This window comes from Periophthalmus magnuspinnatus, chromosome 10, assembly GCF_009829125.3.
Source record: "Periophthalmus magnuspinnatus isolate fPerMag1 chromosome 10, fPerMag1.2.pri, whole genome shotgun sequence".
NCBI classification, from domain to species: domain Eukaryota; kingdom Metazoa; phylum Chordata; class Actinopteri; order Gobiiformes; family Gobiidae; genus Periophthalmus; species Periophthalmus magnuspinnatus.
Window position 1 is genome coordinate 25,603,239 of NC_047135.1, and position 18,980 is coordinate 25,622,218.

The 18,980-nt window shown below is 37.9% G+C and overlaps 1 protein-coding gene across 8 annotated transcripts in view; it reads left to right on the forward strand.

The window, feature by feature from the left end:
- prom1a (prominin 1a) overlaps positions 1-18,980 on the forward strand; it is an 89,743-nt gene that overhangs the window by 23,668 nt on the left and 47,095 nt on the right. For 6 of the 8 annotated variants that reach the window (XM_055224804.1, XM_055224800.1, XM_055224802.1 and 3 more), the window contains exons 2-4: positions 8,745-8,803; positions 10,031-10,057; positions 18,335-18,540. In XM_055224804.1, coding sequence (XP_055080779.1) covers positions 8,745-8,803; positions 10,031-10,057; positions 18,335-18,540 — 292 coding nt within the window. The remainder of the gene's footprint in view (positions 1-8,744; positions 8,804-10,030; positions 10,058-18,334; positions 18,541-18,980) is intronic. The other 2 variants (XM_033974406.2, XM_033974408.2) reach the window with 1 other exon arrangement.

Sequence of the window (18,980 nt, forward strand, 5' to 3'; positions counted from 1 at the left end):
CCCCAATGCCATACTGTGGAACTATCCAGGCAAAGCAGTAACATCTCCATGGAGACACACAGGTGCAGGAGTTACATCGTGCACCTTTAAGTCTTTAAGTCTGTTACAGGAAACATTTCGCTAACTATTCTTCTTTTGCTTTCTTGGCTATAATATTTGGTTTTGACACATGCAATGCTCTATTTATCAAAGCTTATGTTAGCTTGTATTTCACAAATCTAGATTCCAAACAACTTGGGTATAGACCAGACAAAAACTTTAAAGCTATCTTTCATTTTCACATGGCACCTTCTATGCTCCCTCTTCCTTAAACTCTTTTACCAGCCGTCTCCATGACTACCCTGCTCTGTTCAAACTGCTACAAATCCAAAAGTAATTTAGAAAAAGACAGTTGCAGAAAGGTTAATATTCTCAGCCTGCTCTGTGGCTCCTGACAGCTCATAACAGCAGGGAAAGGCCAAACACAGTTCTCACGCAGACTCTCGCCTTAGATAACTCTCTGAAAATTTTATAAAGCTAAAGAAATTCTCCTGACTCGTCTCTTTGTGAACTGTAGTGGCTCTAATAAGTGAATGGAAGTTGTTCCTGGGTATGAGTTGTTATTGGGTTTTTAAGCCTGTTGGATATGGTTATAGAGACAGGAGACAGGGCTTAGCTGGGGAATATATTGGGGGTTAGAGCACTGGTTTACGGGCTGTATTTAGTGGCAACATTTTGGTTCTTTGGCTATAAATGAATATCAGAATTTTCTTGAAGTCAGATTATAATTTAGATTTTAAATTCATGTGCACTTTTTTTTAAATACCTTTTAGTTTTGTCACGATACAAACATTTCTTTAGTTTGATACTAAGGAACGGGCTCGATATGCAATACCGATTCTGATGCTGTATATGATAATTAAAAACATTCTTTCTTTAGAGAAAATAATGCGATTTTCAGCATTAAATAATAGTACTTTATTTTATTTTACCATCTGGTTTTATATACATGTAATTCCTCAGTCATCCTGGTATTTTTGATACTAGTTTTAGTATCGATTAGTATATCTTTTTTTTTTTTTTTTTTTTTTGTTACTTTTTGTAACCCTAATACTTTTAAGAGGTAAATGAACCCATCTGGTTCTTCTGAAAGTTCACGCTGCACTATGATTGGTTAATTCCACCTGTCTCTCAGTCAGACCCTACAGTGGCAGACCAATAGGGGATGTGTGAAAAAGTTTGAGCACTAAAGATAGAAAGTGAATCTGATTTTGCTAAAATTACAGAGAGTGGATTGCAATTTGATTTTGATCACCACACTGCCCAGACTGTGTTGCAAAATTGCCTTTAATGTTGATGGACTTTGTTACTGAAACACAAATGGGTCCAACAGTTTGAGGCATTATTCCTTCAATCTTTAGTGACAACCAGTTTTAGTTGAATACATTAAAGAAATTGGGTACAAGCTTGACAAATACCTGTCACAATAATGACTATATCGACTTATCATTCACAATGAAAGATGAAACAATATATTTTTTATCATTTGTACATTTTCTTTGCACCAATGAGATATTTGGGATTATTTTTGTTGGCTGTATGATAAGATTTAAGCCATAAAAACTTGAATAAATAACTTCTACGTATTAGAAGCTACAAATGCAAACTAAGTACGTAAGTGTTTCATTCAGCTGTAAATTCATTACAGCTCATGATTTTTTTTCTTTTTTTTTTTTTTTTTTTTACAGTTATTGCAGATTTAAAATTGTTTTTGTGACCTAAATCTGCTTTTGGGTTGTTTTATCAGTGGTATAAATGAGTTTCAATATTCTCGTCAGTATTTTCTTCATCAGTATATCGCACGTTTAAATGTGTTAGTGTGTTTTTAATAGTATTATATAGCATGCACACTACATGAATATGCTTAATTATTATGCTAATAACGAGACTGAAAGACATATGCGGTATAGATTTTATTTTATTTTTTTTAACAAAATTTGCCAACAGTCTGAAAATTACGGTATTGTAAAGTTTCAGAATTGCATACAATATATCCCTTCTTTGCACCTTACCTGACCTTACTTTATGTCCCCATATGCCATCCAGAAACACCCATTGGATATTTATGGGTGTTTGCTGTATCTTATGCTCGAGGTCATGTTTAGATCAACCTGTAGAATGGACTACAAACAGATAAAGTGGTTATTATCAACAGTAGCCCCACTTAAATCTACATCCACAAATCATTAAACCATACTAGTGTCTTATCTAACCTACACAAGCGGTAGCAGCAGAATCATACAGATATAGTATTTGGCAGGTTGAACATGGCTGAATATGTTTACCTGGAAAGGAGAGCTAGTATAGTAGTCCTTTGGGTATTAGATTCTTTGTTGAAATTATGAAAAAAGGCACCTGATTTGTCTGTTCATATTTTGACACAATAGCAAAATAAAAATACCAGGGTCATGTAGAGCAGGCCAATACGAACATTTTAAGACCAAAATGACGAGTCTGACAGCAATAGTTATGGAGAGTGTGGCAATGTAAAAAGTAAAGTGAATTGGAGCCACAGTTAGAGGAGCTGGAAGCGCAGCTCATGGTCACTTTCTATTTAGAACATGGAGGCTAGCAGGTCAGCTATGTCCATTTATATATACAGTCTACGGGAAAGATGCTGCTTTATTCCAAACAACGATTACAGATTTTTGCAGAAAACAAGATTCCCCTCACAGAAATATTGGTGCACATTTTTTGCTGGCTTGCCACTACAATTGCCCCAAAGACACACAATTGTCACTGCTGATTTTTGACATTTCTGCTTGGAGTCTGCATTTTCTCTTTGGGATCCCCCTATGGCAAACTTCACTGTCCAAAGATATGCATGCATCAATACAACAGTAAGTCAGAATTCCCTGTAACTGTTGCCTGGCACATCCAGATTGATATCTCTCTGTATATTTTATAGAGATAGATATATATCAGTATGGTCCCCACGCCATCCGCCACATCTCAAGCTATCAGATTGGTGACGCATGTGAAATGAAGGAGCTCTTTGGTCATCTATCATGTATTTGTCATTTACAACCAAATCAAATTTCTTTCACCTCAGATCAGCAGAGTTTAGTGGTTCGCTCAATTATTCTTCAGAAATCTGCAACATTTTTCTGTTCCTTGTCATTCTTTTTTTCCTAAGCAGCCATATTTGTTTTGATACAGGCAAAGCAAGGCAAGTTTATTTGGATAGCACAATTCATACAAAAAGTATTTTTTTACAGAATAAGAAAAATCACAATAAAATCACAATACAAACTAATCAAAACATAAATAATCATCATAAAATTAACATTAAAAGGGAAGAGCTAAACAGAATAATTTTGAGTCTGGATTTAAACATTGTCAGGCCTGACAGTAGAGGCCTGTCTCACATTTTCAGGAAGACTGTTCCGGGTTTTAGCTGCATAAAACTGAAACGCTGATTCCCCATGATTAGTCCTGACTCTGGGCACCAGCAGGAGGCCTGTCCCTGAAGTCCTCAGAGTGTGGGATGGTTCATATGGCACTAAAATGCCGGAGATGTTCTTTGGTGCTAGTCCATGGAGAGACTTGTACACAATCAGAGGTGCTTTAAAATCTGTTCTCTGAGCCACAGGAGCCAGTGCAGAGACCTGAGCACAGGACGTATCTGCTCATACTTCGTGGTTCAAGTCAGGACCCGAACAAATATAAACACACCATGCATGTCCCTGATTGGATAATCCACTTGTCAATCACGCCCATCTGAACTCAGGGATAGTCAATGATGACCACATTCACATCTTCATAAATTATTGTATTCTGGCTTAGATTTCATCTGTGTCCATTAGCCTAGAAATAGAAGATTTCTGGTTCTATATTACATAACATAGAGGAACTAACCACAACAGGATAATTAGCATGTTGAAATCCATTCATTTGTACCTTGGATGACTTTTGACATTTGTTCTTTCTGGGACATCGCACAAGTGTCCTTTTGAAAAGTCCAGTACAGGGATAGATAGTATGTTGTGTGGATGAGAAGTGACGATTGGGCCTTTCAGCACAAGGGTAGATCTCCAACGTGTCTTTGAACGACTCACAAAGAGCTATGAGAACAGTAACAGAGAGACAGTGTTCAGCCTTTCTTCTGCTCCACCACCTGGGTCATTTTACATGAAATTACACAGGGTACAAAAGATACTGTTTATACTGTTGTGTCGTTATCAAATAAATAATCATGAGGAAGTGTACTACAATAGAATGTTTACAAACTTTACACGGACAGTATTTGACTGTGGATTGTTAAAAAATCTGTTGAGGAAAAATGTGTAAGTTTTGATCCCTTTTCCGAATCATTTAATCGAATTTTAAGTTCAGATGAATCTGTATGAAAGAAAATTTTATTTTCCCCACATTCTTGCATTGGAAATTGCATTGGAAATACATACAACAAAAGCTGTTGGTTCAACTGAAGTTCAACCAACGTTTTAAAAGTGATGTGCTCTTGCTTTGTGTGTCCCTCACGGAGAAGAGAAAAGCAAGGGAGTTTAACACCGAGTCAGAACTGACTGCTCTGAAATCAGTGAAGATTACAATGACATTTGGCTTTAATACTGAGTTTAAGCCTTTTCTATTTCCAGTCCACAACAAAAAGTAGAATTTTAGCCAAAAGGAGCTCAACTTTAACAGAAACAATTATACATCTTTTTTGTTTTGACAATTTTCTGTAGTTAGCAGAACATTTTTTTTGTGGAGAAGAGGAAAAGTTTAGTTAGTTTAGTTTAGTTAGTTTTGATTAGTAATTTCTATGGTAACGCTCTTGAAGTTATTTGCAGATCTGGTATGGTGACTTGTAACTAAGCCAGTGTTTTCTAATGTTGCCCCAATGGTTTTCAGAATAAAGCATGTGGGCTAGTCCCTTTATGCTGAGCTGTGCTGCAGGCTGCACTCTGTTGTGTGTAAGAAGGTCAGGCTTTGTCTCTGTAGGTGGGATTGTTAGATTAAAAGGAGACGGTCTCTGGGGGGGTCAAGTGTCTGGATCACAGCCAGGTTAGACCAAACAGACTGGAAGAAGCCTGTTTACATGTGTTTTCATCATCTCATTATTCTGTTGCCTTAGTTACTTTGGAGCCAAACTTTAGCATTGTTCTGATTATCAGGGCGGCATTAGTTAAGTCAGGTTGTTGTCAACATGTCGCAGTTTGTAGGTTAAAAGGGGCTTGCATGGCTTCTATAAACTTTAAAGCCATCTGACCTAAACTGTTCACAAGAGCTGGAGGATTAGCCTCGTAGTGGTTTTCAGATTTGAGATTGTGATGTCATACTCTGGGATGAGGGTCAAGAGCCAGGTTTCACTGTTGATAACACAATATACAAAAAGTAAATACTGTCACAAATACTGTCTTAAACATTAGTGACCTATATAATTTTTGATGTAATCTGGAACCCAGCAATTGCGTACAGGTTTAGGATGATGGGGGAAACTATAGCACCTGCAGGACACCTCTCTCAAACACAGGAAGAACATGCAAACGCTACACAAGAGCATATCATAGAACTACCTTGGTGTTGTATAATTTTTATGGATGTGCCTTATATAAGTTTCAGTATTACTATCAATCAATATCATTATTTTTCAGTGCTCCCCCTCGATAGACTCATGAGCAAAAAAAATAAAAAATGAATGAAAAAATTTGGCTAAAATATGGCTGTATGTTTAAACAATCAGGCAACAAATTATATATCCCACATCAAACATTTTGCTGTTAGTTAGGTTAATTTGTGAGCTTTACTTTGTAGGCCTTGCTGTTTATTTAAAAAAAAAGCTATATTGGTATTGGCAAATATCAGGTATTGGCCACAGCAGCAGGCCAAATATCGGATATCAGTATCAGCTCCCTAATAATTTTGCTCACTCTAACCAACAGTCTAGTGCTTTTTGCTCTACTTTTAGAACCCAATCGCTCCTGCAGTTGTCAGTGTCATTTCCGTCAGTCACACCTTACAATGTGAAGGTGTTCTAACAGGCTGTGTGTGAGGAGACTGTGGATGCTTTTTTTTCTGTCTGCTCTGAATTCTTAAAAGCCAAAGAATCTAGAGAAAAAACAGACTTTGATACACTGCAGTTCTTTCTAAACACTAGCTCTAATTGGGAGAAGTACAGCCCTCAAGGTTGCTCCACCTAATAGAGGTTTCATGCTTGGAATATAAAGCAACAAATGATAATGCCGTATGGATTGTGTTTTTGTAATCTGCGGGGTGAAAAGTACACAGCAACAAAGACATGTCTGCATTATTTGAACAGGCTTGAAACTGAATTAAAGTAAGATTGATTGTAGTAGTTTTGGCGTAGTTAAGTAGGGGTTTTGGCCTGGATTCTAAGAGTGCGTTTACACCATACACGGTATAAAGAGGTGGACTAAGGGAGTGTGACGTCATCCGCAGCGTTCGGCTCCAGTCAAATGAAGCTCATTGAGGCGGGCAGTTATAGGGGCGAATTTGGAGCATCATAGCAACAAAAGAGCCAATCTGGAGCGAGGCTGTTGAAGGTAACGCCCCTTCCCCCCACACCGCTGGTTTTGCACGGAGCGGGCGCTTAGCAACGCTGTCAATCAAACCTGTTGCTAACGGTAGCGGGAGTGACTTTGGGGAAAGAAAGCTCCTGATTTGTCTGCTGTTAATGTTCATATCCTGATTTATGGACGCAATAGCTAAATAAAAATGTTAACATGTTAAACATTTTAAAACCAAAAATAATGAGTCTGGCAACAGCAGTTACGGAGAGAGGGGTGAGCCAGTCAGTAGAGCTGGAAGCGCACCCATGCTCACTTCCTGTTTGGAATGCTGTGGCTAGGAATGTCCATTTATATATACTGTCTATGGTTTCACACTTACACACAATATGAGAATAGGGACTAGACCAGGACTAATAGGACCAAATCAAGTCCACATCAATAGGGCTGTCATTGGCTAAATACATTCCTGGTCAACTAAAGACATGTCCTGCCAGTTGATTAGCCAAATAAAACGTGCGCATGGCAAAATCTCTCAAACTATTCAATATTTCAATGATTTGACCATAACTGCACTCAAAATACTACAGCAAGTGAGTTAATGCAAAAACAACTGTACAGAAAAAAATGTCCTAGGAAAAAGTATATTTATATGGAAAAGGGCAAATAATCCAATAATCCAATCTTCAAATAACCCATTCCTATACCTTCTCGTTCTGCTTTTGCTTATACAACAGGGCTAAACTGGGCTGAAACCAAGACTAAACCAGGACAAGTGTGAACCAACCTTTAGAGCAGTTTCAATGCATTTTGTTTTTCAAGCCAATAATATTAAAAAAAATGTCTCGAGTTTTATCCTGCAGCTACATAATTTATCTTACAAGTAGTTAAAACAAAAAAGGACTTTGGAAAGTACTAAGCTTTACTTAACAGCCACATCAAATCAGTAACATCTGCAGCTTTTACCAACTAAAAAACATTGCAAAAATCAAAGGTATACTGTCAAAGCCAGACTTAGAGAGACTTATACATGCATTTGTCTCCAGTAGGTTAGACTACTGTAACAGCCTGCTCACGGGCCTCTCCAAACACGCGTTAAGACAGAACAGTACATCCAGAATGCTGCTGCTCGGGTTCTGACTAGAACCAGGAAGTACGAGCACATAAGTCCTGTGCTCAATCTCTGCACTGGCTTCCTGTAGCTCAAAGAATAGACTTTATAGCAGCTCTGCTTTTGTACAAGTCTCTCCATGGCCTAGCACCAAAGTACATCTCCGACATGTTAGTGCCATATGAAACATCTCACACTCTGGGCACCAGCAAGAGGCCGGCCCCTGAAGTTCTCAGAGTCAGGACTAAACATGGGGAATCAGTGTTTCAGTTTTATGCAACGCTGAATAATAAAATGCAGTTTTATTATTATTACGTGATCATTTTTTCAGACAAATGTTTAGATAGATTTGTTCTTATACCTCACTTTCAACTACACACTAGCACTTCCTCAGAGTGGTCATGTGAAAACCTGGAACAGTCTTTCTGAAGATGTGAGACAGGCCTCTACTTTGACAAAGTTTAAATCCAGGCTCAAAACAGTTTTGTTTAGCTGTGCATATGACTGAAAGGTTTTGATTCTGCACTCGTCTGTTTTAATGTTAATTTTATGATGATTTATGTTTTGATTTGTTGTATTGTGATTTTAATGTCTTTCTTATTGTGTAAACCACTTTGAATTACTTTGTGTACGAATTGTGCTATACATATAAACTTGCCTTGCCTACTGAGTGTACAAACAAGAGTAGGATACAACAAGAAAAGTATAAAGGAATGGAACCAACTTATGGGAGACTTAAGTTGGTTGAGTGTTTGCCCTCTAACTGGTGAGTCAGCCATTCAAACCTTGCCCAAACGGATACATTCACTTAAGCTCCAGGATGTTGTTTGTTCTTGCAGCACTGTGGCATTTTGATAGATTCTCAAACCGACCTCACTGTTGATCTGTAACAATATGATTCTGTTATCGTAAGTTCATTATGGAGCCTGACATTTGAGGACGTAAATGGCAACTGGAATGCATTATCTAATCTCTGGGGTCATAAAGATAGCGCTGCACTTTCCAGCTATTAGGCTCAATTTTGAATCTGGAAGACAAACACATGATAAGCACATACCGCATAAAATGGTAATGTTTTTATTGATTTGATATTTTATAGACTTGTCCATTGTGTATTCTTTCAGATCTTGCTGTGACATTGGCCAAGGACAAGTTTGTTGCTTTCCGGAAAGAATACCAACAGGTAAGCTCCGTGCATCTGATGTAACTATTATGCCATATTGAAGCTCTTCATTGTCTAAATCTTTTTTCACTTAGTTGTTAAAGGAGACATATTGTGCAAAACTGACTTTTCAAAGTTTAGTTTTTTAAACCTGTTACAATCGTTTTCCATTTCTCATTTACCCACTCAGAGTTGTGTTTAGTGATTCATGCATGCTTGAGTAATCTTTATTCTCCTGTATTCAAGATGTCATTGCTCCGATCAACCCCCTTTTCACCAACACTGGAACACGCTCTGTACTTGCAGCATTGCGTAGAAAATTTTGTACAAGTGAACTAAAATCTGCTCGCTAGCATGATGTGCAGCTATTCTTGTTTCTTATATTGAGATGTTTTAGATCAACATTTAAACTGTCCAAAATAAAACATAATGATCCACGACTGTCATCGATTATAACTATAGACAAAAACACAATATGTCTTCTTTAAAAGCTTGCAAGACTTTTTTTTTTACTATTATTGCTTCTGGCACCAGTTTTTTTTTTTTTTTTTTTTTTTATGTTAAAGGTCCTATATTACACAAAATTGATTCTTGTAAGCTTTTAGCCATATTAGAATGTTATTACCTCATGAAAAACATACCCAAAGTTGTGTTTTGTTTCATTCACACATGTTTGAGTAATCCTTTATTGTTGGCGTGTCTCCTTCTCCAAAGCTCAAAATGCTCTGTTCCACCTTGTGATGTCATGAATCAGTAGTTTTCAAGTTAACAGCTACTTTTTAACTTCAGTTTAGTTGAAATGGGCAATTCCAGGGTTGAAAATATCCAAATGATTCTAGTGAAGGCGAGTTTATACAGTGGAGCACTTTCTGTATTACCACATGACACAAGGTGGAACAGAGTGTTTTGTGTTTAAGAGAAGAACTCAGCCTAAATATGCAGGGTTTGTGTGTTTAAACAAGTGTAAATGAAACAAAACACAACTCCATGTATGTTTGTGATGAGGAAACAACATTATACCATAGATTAAAAAAAATAGTGTAAAATGGGCCCTTTAAACTTCTGCAATGCCTTTGATCAAGCTAGACCTATTGCATTCTTGTTAATATGCATGCCTATACACTGCTTGACCTGTGTCTCTTCTTTTCTCCTGGTTCATGTTTTTGTCTGGCTTTACTCTTTCTTTGGCGCTGGGTTCTGCATGCCTTCTCCGTGTGATGTTCTCTGCTCTGGCCTGATGGTCTGCAGCCAGAGAGCATAGTGCTGACCCTTCAGGTAAAGTCTGTCTGCTGGACTTTGTCTGTTTTACCCCTCCCCACGGTTGATGTCGTGGAGCTGCTACCGATGGCGTAGTTGACAGGATTCTACATTGAAAAGTCCTTTAAGTACTAATCCTAAATTAAATTGACATTATTAGTTATGACACATTTTCAGGACTAAAAATTATATAATACTTTTCCATATTGTACTAACATAATTACAATATTAGCATATTTTTTGTGAAATATCTCAATGCTCTCTGTATTATTCTGTACCAAAATGACTGGTAAGCTGCTTCATAGGACCAGATCATGATCATTTCCTCCATCTTGTTTCATTCATCGTTAATCTTAAATTTAGTAATGGCTTACATAGGTGCACTATGTAACTTTTCTGTTGGAAGTTTCTCCTGCTTGTCTCCATGGAGATGAGACAAGCCGGTGACTCCACCAGGACAATAGAAGGTCAGTTCCGTGGCGAGGTGACCCTGCTCATAGTAAGAATGTACAGTATGTTTTTAAGGTAAGGTAAGGTTGTATTTTTTACAATAAAAACAACAATTAACAATAAAAATACAAGTAATGAAATAAATGCAAGATGGTTACATTTTTTGTCATACTGTATAAAGTACCAGACAAAGTACTAATATCGCCACAGAGAAAAACTGCTGACAGTACACATCTAAGGCTTGTCGAATAGGGCTGTCATCAACCAAAGAATTTTATTATTATTATTATTTTAAGAGATTATTTTTTCAGACCAAGGTTTAGTTTGTTTTCATACCTCAGTTTCAACTACTCACTAGCAGTCTTCCTCGGTGGTCATGTGATGTTTCTGTCACATGTCTCGTCAATTGATTTACCGTAAAAAGGTCTTGGCGCTGTCTTCTTATTGGTGGAGGCAGGACGACTGCGCCATCTGCAGTTGGAGTTCTTCAGGACAGTATCCTAGATGTGTGGCCCGGTAGGAAGACTGCACCGAAACCTGTTTAGGTGACCTGTCTGAACACATCTCAGCAGCATCACATGACCACTCTGAGGAAGACCGCTAGTGAGAGGTCGAAACTGTCAGGTATGAAAACAAACTAAACCTTGGCCTGAAAAAAGAATCTATTAAAATACATTATCTGAAGACCAGATGAACCTCACTGAAGAACTCATTATCTTTATGATCTGACCATGTAACTGCACTCAAAATACTGCAACATCTATTTACACAGAAAAGTACGGAGAAAGCATATATGGAAAAAGGCAGATTAAACAGGGAGTGGATTAGTTGAAGATTTGGGTTTGAACCTGCATTTCTTTTCTGCTGTTGGGCATAAAAATTCCTTTTAATCTAAATAAAATAATTGCTCCACTAAGACTAAACCACTAAAGGCCTGCAGCCATATTACCAAGGCATGTGAGAGGAACTGTAGCATTTGTACAACATAAAAATATTACTTATGAGCACAACAAAACAACATGATCAATATTTCAGAATGCTTCCCCCTTGCTAGTGTATTCCCAGCCCTGTAAGCTCTCATAGACTGATCGTACAGTGCTTTGATTCAGCCTCTTTCTCTCCTCTTTCATGAGCTTTGTCTGACACAGAAAGTGGGGCTCAATGTCCAGGCTTGGTCCCCTGGGTGCAAGCTCTTTACACTGCGTGGTGTTTATTACACTGTGGTCTAAGGACTGTACTCTCCAGTCTGCTTGCGCTGTCACGACATTTTACTGTAACTGAGCTTTTGTGCATCTAGTCTTGGTTAGTCGTGTGCTCCTTGCTTGACTTCTTAAAGGTGTTTTACCTGACTTTTACTTTCTTAAAAATGTAAAAACAGAACTAGTTCATTTTAAACGGTTTGCAGTGGTCCACAGTTATTCCTCATTTACCTTATACATTCCGAGCATCCTAATTATTCACCATGATGAGTGCTTTTCACAACACCAGAGTGCAGTTTGTTGTGACGGTAATGCTAACAGCAACTAGCATGCTATCACGCACTTCCTAATTGGTGGACATTCTTTCTTTTTAGATGCAGACAGTATACAGCTGACATATTTTGACCTCAAGGGCTGCTTATACAATATATCTGTGGTCGGGCAAAACACATTTTACTTGGAATACATCTGGAAAAAATTAGGTGCAATGCACTTGTTATAATCTTAACACAAGACAACGTATCAAGACAGCTAGCTTACACCCATGAGTACAAAATAGACTCCAAATACAGGTCCTTTTGTTTTTGTTTTGTTTTTGTTTTTTTGCTTCCTCATCAAATACAAATTATATTGTATTAAGTATATTTGCATTACAGGTAAGAGCATACTTGTCTATGCTGTATAGTTACACCAGGTATTAGTAGAAAAATTATAGTCCTAGTGGTAGATTTATTTATAATAACTTTATACTTTATAGTAAAATATGTTTTGAGTGTTGTGGTTAAAAGTTGCCTCTAATACTAAAGTGCATATTGGCAGTGCTCTCCCACAGTGCTCAGACACTACTCATATTCTACGATAATGGAGCGTGACACCAACAGCTGATCAGTCTTTCTGCAGCCTCATTAAAACAGATGGATTATAATAATTACAGTTTTATTATATGTAATTTCAAAGCATTTTACATCGATTCAGAGGAGCCAGTCAGACAACATGGCGGCTTACAAATGATTTATCTTTCTTTTCTATTTAAAGGTGATTCTAACTTATCCGGTGGGTGTCTCTATGGAAATATTGTTGCTTTGCCTGGAATATTCCACAGCATGGTATTAAACTAATCAGTGTAGCATTTATTCTGTGTAGCTGCATCCTGGCCTCGTGAATTGATAAGATTAATGCCATGTTGGGGAATATTCCAGACCAAGCAACATTTCCAAGGAGACGAGCAATCGGCGTACCCTCCACCAGAAAAGTTACATAATGTGTGAAAAAGAAAACTAGTAACATAAATAAGCATGTGTGAATTTAATTACTGCTCCAAGTTTAATTAATTACAGAAAAAGAAAAAAACATTACATTTTATTCAGAACCATCTCAACCAAAACTGCATCGTTGTAACTTAAAACGACATGAATCAAAATTTTACTCAAAAAAAGATGCAATCATTAGGGCTGTATTTGACTAAAGAAATTATTGGTCATCTGTATGTCCTTTCGATTAAAAAGGGGCTGGGGCAAAGGTCACAAAACTGTTACATAGGTGTGTGTATCTGACCCAAACTGCGCTACAACTGCATGAGAGTTCATGCAAAAAAAACCAACTATTTATGCAGAAAAAGTACTAGGAAACAATATATTCGTATAAAGACAGATTAAACTTTTGAATCATGAGTATAATCTTCCTTTTTACAAAATAATTCCAAAAGAAAAAAAACAACAAATCTTCAGCTACTCCTCTCACAAACTTCTCCTTTCTGCTGTTGTCCCATATAAATCCTTATGATTAAAATTTTGGTTGACTAAAACAACATCAATCAATTAACATGATTTGAGTGCATCAAAATATAAAGAAAAAAAAACTTAAATAATGACTAGTTCTATATATAGAAAGTTGTTTATTTGATTAAAAAAAAAAAAAACATTAAAAATTAACTTTTTTCTTAGAAGTTAGAGCAGAATGAGTTGGTAGCCTATAAGTTTAATTAATAAAAAGCTAGTTCTAGACTATTTAATTTGTATTTATAATGAGGAGAGAGGTGCACCCAAGTAAAAATTTTAGTCACACCAGGCAAATTTCACTGTCTTGCCAAAGGACACAGCAACAGTATGCATTACCCACAACATGGATCCAAACATTATTTTATATTATATCATTCTTCTGTCTTTCACACAATTTCTCATCACAGACAAAATGTTTCAGACAAATGTTTTACCCGATGATAAAATAGTCCATTTATCCAAAGTGAACCCAATTCAAAAAGAACATTTGGCTTAAGGACAGTTTTTGACACACTGCCACCACTTCCCTTTTTATCACTGTTGTAAGGTCATAGTGTTCCTCTGGACAGTTACCATGACGAGACGTATGCTAAAAATATTCCGCTATGCTTGCTCCCGGGAAATACCGAGGAGACATTTTTGACCTTTTTGGTGAAGAATCAGCCTGAAGCACCATGACAACAACAATGTCCATCTTTGCTTTCCATAACACGAGACACAAGCAACTGTCGGTTTCACTTGCATTTTTCCCAAATCTACTTTTGTTTTGGGCTATAGTTGAGTGCATTTATGTTTGATGTTTTGCATCTTAAAGTAGGCCTAGTTTCAAATAAGGATGTAACAATAACCAAATTATTAAGTGCAGTAAGATATTATTTCTTAACTGGCTAATAAATGGTCCACGTAGCGAAATTTGTCACCCATCTCCGATCTCCAAATCTTAGGAGCTAGGACTACCTTAGCTGAAGGATTTACCTACTGTGCATGTTCTGTTTTGATCAGGGGAAACGGGAGTCTCCGGAGGAAACCCACCCAGAGTTCTGAGCATTCCAATCGTAAATCACAAATGGAATGGTCACAATTAGACTTTTTTTTGTCCAAAATCGCCCAGCATTTGTTGCCATTTAATACTGTTTGCAATTTTATTTATAATAGCAATCCACAATATGAGCACATTTTTTTGTTTTAGGCTTGCTTCAGTGTATTCAGAACCTGCAAATTCTATCAAAAAGCTACAACTCACCGCTAGAGAAGCTGGGTCAATAAGTTGTAATGCATTTGAGATTAGTGAGAGTGAGTTGGGAATGAGAGGAGAGGAGGCAGTGGTCCTTTCAGCGGTGATGATAGCAGCTCTGTTTGATCCTTTTATGGAGAGGAGCATTCAGAGCAAAAGTGACACGTTCCACACTGAGAGGGTATTACAGTGCCTCTGAGTGTAGCCCTAGTGAGAGCAGGGCTTCAGACAAGAGCAGATTAAGTACAGGGGGAGATGAGATGAGGAGGGAGTCCCAGAATGCAGACAGCAGCAGTTTAGACAGGGAAAATACACGTGTGGAGATAGAGCGCAGTCATTCACTTTAGGAATACCTGTTTAGATGTGGTCGCCATGGAGAAGGGAGGTCACAAAGTATTGTCTTTGTTTATTGACACTATGAATATAAAGTAAAACTGTAACTGATTTCAAGCTTTTTTGTCAGCATTTGTATTATAATCTACAATAGAATATACAATTTATCTTGATTCAATTATTAGTGCCATCCTTGAATATGTCATTATTATAGATGCAATGAATCTTTTCTGGTTTAGTGTACTACTACTTCTACTTGTATCAGTGGAGCTGTTATTAGTTAATTAGGAATGTTACACAATATGGCATTAAAGCTACCATCTATAACTATACTGGCTGACCTGGCCCTGTTATATTGACCATATCACCACTAGATGCTATCTATGTAACTACTGTCTACTTTTGACTAATAAAAAGCTCAGTAATGGAATAAATGCAATACATTTAACTCCATACTCTGGAACATTCAAAGCAAAGCAATAACATCACCATGGAGGCAAAAAGGTAGATTGCATTGCACCTTTTAACCAAGCAACTGCATCAGAATGCTTTTGTCATTGTACAATCTGCACAACACAGTTTAAAAAGCAGCTTCACAGTTACATCACACATACAGTAATTCACTTCATAAAACACAGTGTCACAGAAAGACAGAATTGAACAAATCTATTAATAAATGTAAACCCACTTGCATAATTCCATGTACAAGTTGAAAATCATTAAGAAAATAATAGTAATAATTGATTGTTACAACTCTCAAACCTGCAAGTTATTCCAAAAGTTCTTTATTCTACGTCTGGCTCAGGCATATTTTTAACTCTACGAGCAGATTTGTAATTTGTATGAAGGAGAATAGTGATCAAAAGCCCCACTGATACCTTCCTCCTCTCCTGCTCCTCCTGTAAGCTCTATAATGAAACCGACTCTTCATCCAAAATGCACTGCCTCCTCCTCCTCTTCCTCAGAACACTGGATCAGCCCTGTGTCTGTACCTCCCTGGAGACAGTCCCTCCTCTGCATCAGCTGTTTCCTCTCTGCATACGGATTTGTGAATATACAGTATGGAAGAAATACATAAGACAGGCTGAATAGTGAATAACCAAAACAATGCATCTGATATGGAAATTTAGTGTTACATAATTTACAGTGTTGAATTACAAAATGTCAAGTTAATATCATGCAACGAGTGGTTCACATTCTGGTACACTGGTATGAAGGAAATTTGATTCATAGTTTGCCTATAGTTATTGAATGGAGCGGTGCAGGGAGTTATGTTAAAGCTGATACACCAAACCTTTTTCTCATTAAAGAATAAAATCTATGATGAAGATTAGATGAATAAAGGCTGTCTTCATCTAAATAGAAAGCATTATATTGTTTGCAAACTTGAGCCATGACCCATGTGAGTCACTATATGACGCTTTGGGATGGGAGCTGATTGGCTGTCCAAGGGTCATCCACCTAGTTTCACTTTGCAGTCTGAAAAAGCTGTTCTAAAACTGCGCTAGCGGCCAAATGTTTTTTGCACAGTGCATTGCTAGTGATGTGCTAAGAGGTTTGTAAGAGCTATGTAATTAAATCCATCATATTTTTCACACTTTGAAAATCAGGTTCCCCAGCTTTAATGTTGTTTTTTTTCTGGATTTCTCAAGCATTGTTTTACTTCAAAGCTTACTGTCTAAATTCCTGTGCAAATACATTGTGCTTTTTCTGGCACCAACAGAAACTTATGTAACAGTTTCCCATTTTTATTTATTTTTTTTGAGCATTTGAATTTGTTCTAAAAGTGCACTCTAACTGTTATGGCAGAGGATCCATCACCTGCTTGTCTCCAGGGAGATGTGATTTTAGATCTTGCAAAAAAAATAAAGAGAAGTATTTTAAATCTCATGGTAATAAAGTACACAATATTTTTTGGCACCTATGAGCATTTGTGCAGTGCAAACCTACTGTAACTTGTCTTTTTTTTCTTTTTTTTTTTATTCCATTTGACTATTAAAAAAATCTTTAATTTCACAGTCAGTGTATTTATTTATTTATTTATTTACAACACAAATCTCCATATAAAGTGGCTGTTTTCCCTCAGTATGTTCACTAACAGCATCAGTAGCCATTTGCTTCAGTTCTACCCCATCTTGTGCATCTTGTCCTAGCCCATTAAGTTGCCTGATAGTTTCCCTCTCCCCTCACCTCATTTAGCAGCTGTTATGGTCTTGTCCCCCCGATCACTTAGCCTGTTTCATTGCTAATTCACTCCCCTCCTATTCATGGGTTTCAGCTTCCTGTTTATTGGTGCCATTCTGAGTTCTTTTCCCCATTAAAACTATATCATGTTTTCTGTGGCAACAGTGCTAATTGCTCATCAATCAGAAACCCACAGTTCGAGTCACGTGATATGTTCTCAGGTGAACATGTATTATTCAAACCCAATAACACGATTGTCAGTTGAGGGAGTTGAAGCCATACGTTTAATATGATCTGTTTGTGGATCATACTACAGATGGGAATTAGCTACAGTCTGGTACAAGCCTCTCTGGTTTATGCTTAATATAATTATACATAAACACATAACATTTCTACCAAAAACACTAAATCTTCCATGACATAATTAAATTCTAAATAGTGGACACAAACTATTCATGGGTTTCAGCAACATGGCCCCTCCCTCTCTCAGCCCACTGCAGAATTCCTCATTCACGCATTTATCACCTCCAGACTCGACCACTGTTAATAGCCTTCTGTACGGTCTACCCTCCGCCCACCTCCAAAAACTGCAATACATCCAGAACTCCCTGCCATCCGCCTCCTCACCTACACCCGCTCCAGAGACCACATCACCGCTGTCCTCAAACAACTCCACCGGCTCCCCGTGCAATACCGCATCCAATTCAAGTCCCTCCATAACCTGGGCCCTCCCTATCTCACCGACCTCTTCCATCAGCTCTGTCCCACCTGCCACCTCAGATCAGCTGACGCCAGCCTCCTCGCTCCCCTCATCAAGACACAGCATCAAACCTTAGGGGACCGAGTCTTCGCTGCTGTCGCCCCCGCCCGCCCTCACTCACTCCCACAACCCATCAGGAACTCAGACTCATTGCAGCGCTTCAAATCAATCAATCTGTCATTCCCCCCATGATGATGATGGTTGTGATTGTGATTATTATTTCTATGCAACATTTTGAGGACTTTTTCCCCATTCATTTTGTTTTAAATAGTTAATCGCTAATCAAAACTGTCCTAATTTCTCATCATTCTGAAACCGATGCATACCACCTTTCCTCTGACTGTCCTCTGTTTGCAGGTGATGTGTTATGAGATTGGCTTTGTGGTGTGTGCCGCCTTGGGCCTTCTCTTCACTGTCCTGGTTCCCTTGGTGGGCCTATTCTTCTGCCTGTGCCGGTGCTGTGATAACTGTGGAGGAGAGATGCACCAGAGACAGAGGAAGAACGCAGACTGCAGGAGGGGGCTGCTGGGGACGCTGCTCTTCTCCACCTCACTGGTTATCACGTGAGTAATGAGGGGCTGCGAGCTTTTAGGCGTTTAGTTGGGTATCGGGCCGTGGTGTTTTAGTGGAGTCAAATTTGGGTTAGTCAACTGATTCTTTTATTTGGGTAAGAACGGATTGTTTACGGACCACAGCAGAAAGGAGAAATTGTGGAGTGAGTTAGCTGGAGGTATTGTTAAGTTTGTATTGTTTTGCTGGAAATTTATGGTAAAAAAAGCAGAGGCAATTGGTTACATTAGGGCCCTCAATGTTAAAGTCAAGTAGAAGAAATAACTAAAATATTTTAACACCTAATTGGCACCACTAGACTTCAATACTGATACTGGGCCCAAATTATTGTTTTGACCCTGATAGTAATAATAATGCATTGGATTTACAGTGCATTAATCACTCACTCCACACAAGGTAGTGATAAGCTATTACAACTGTAGCCACAGCTGAC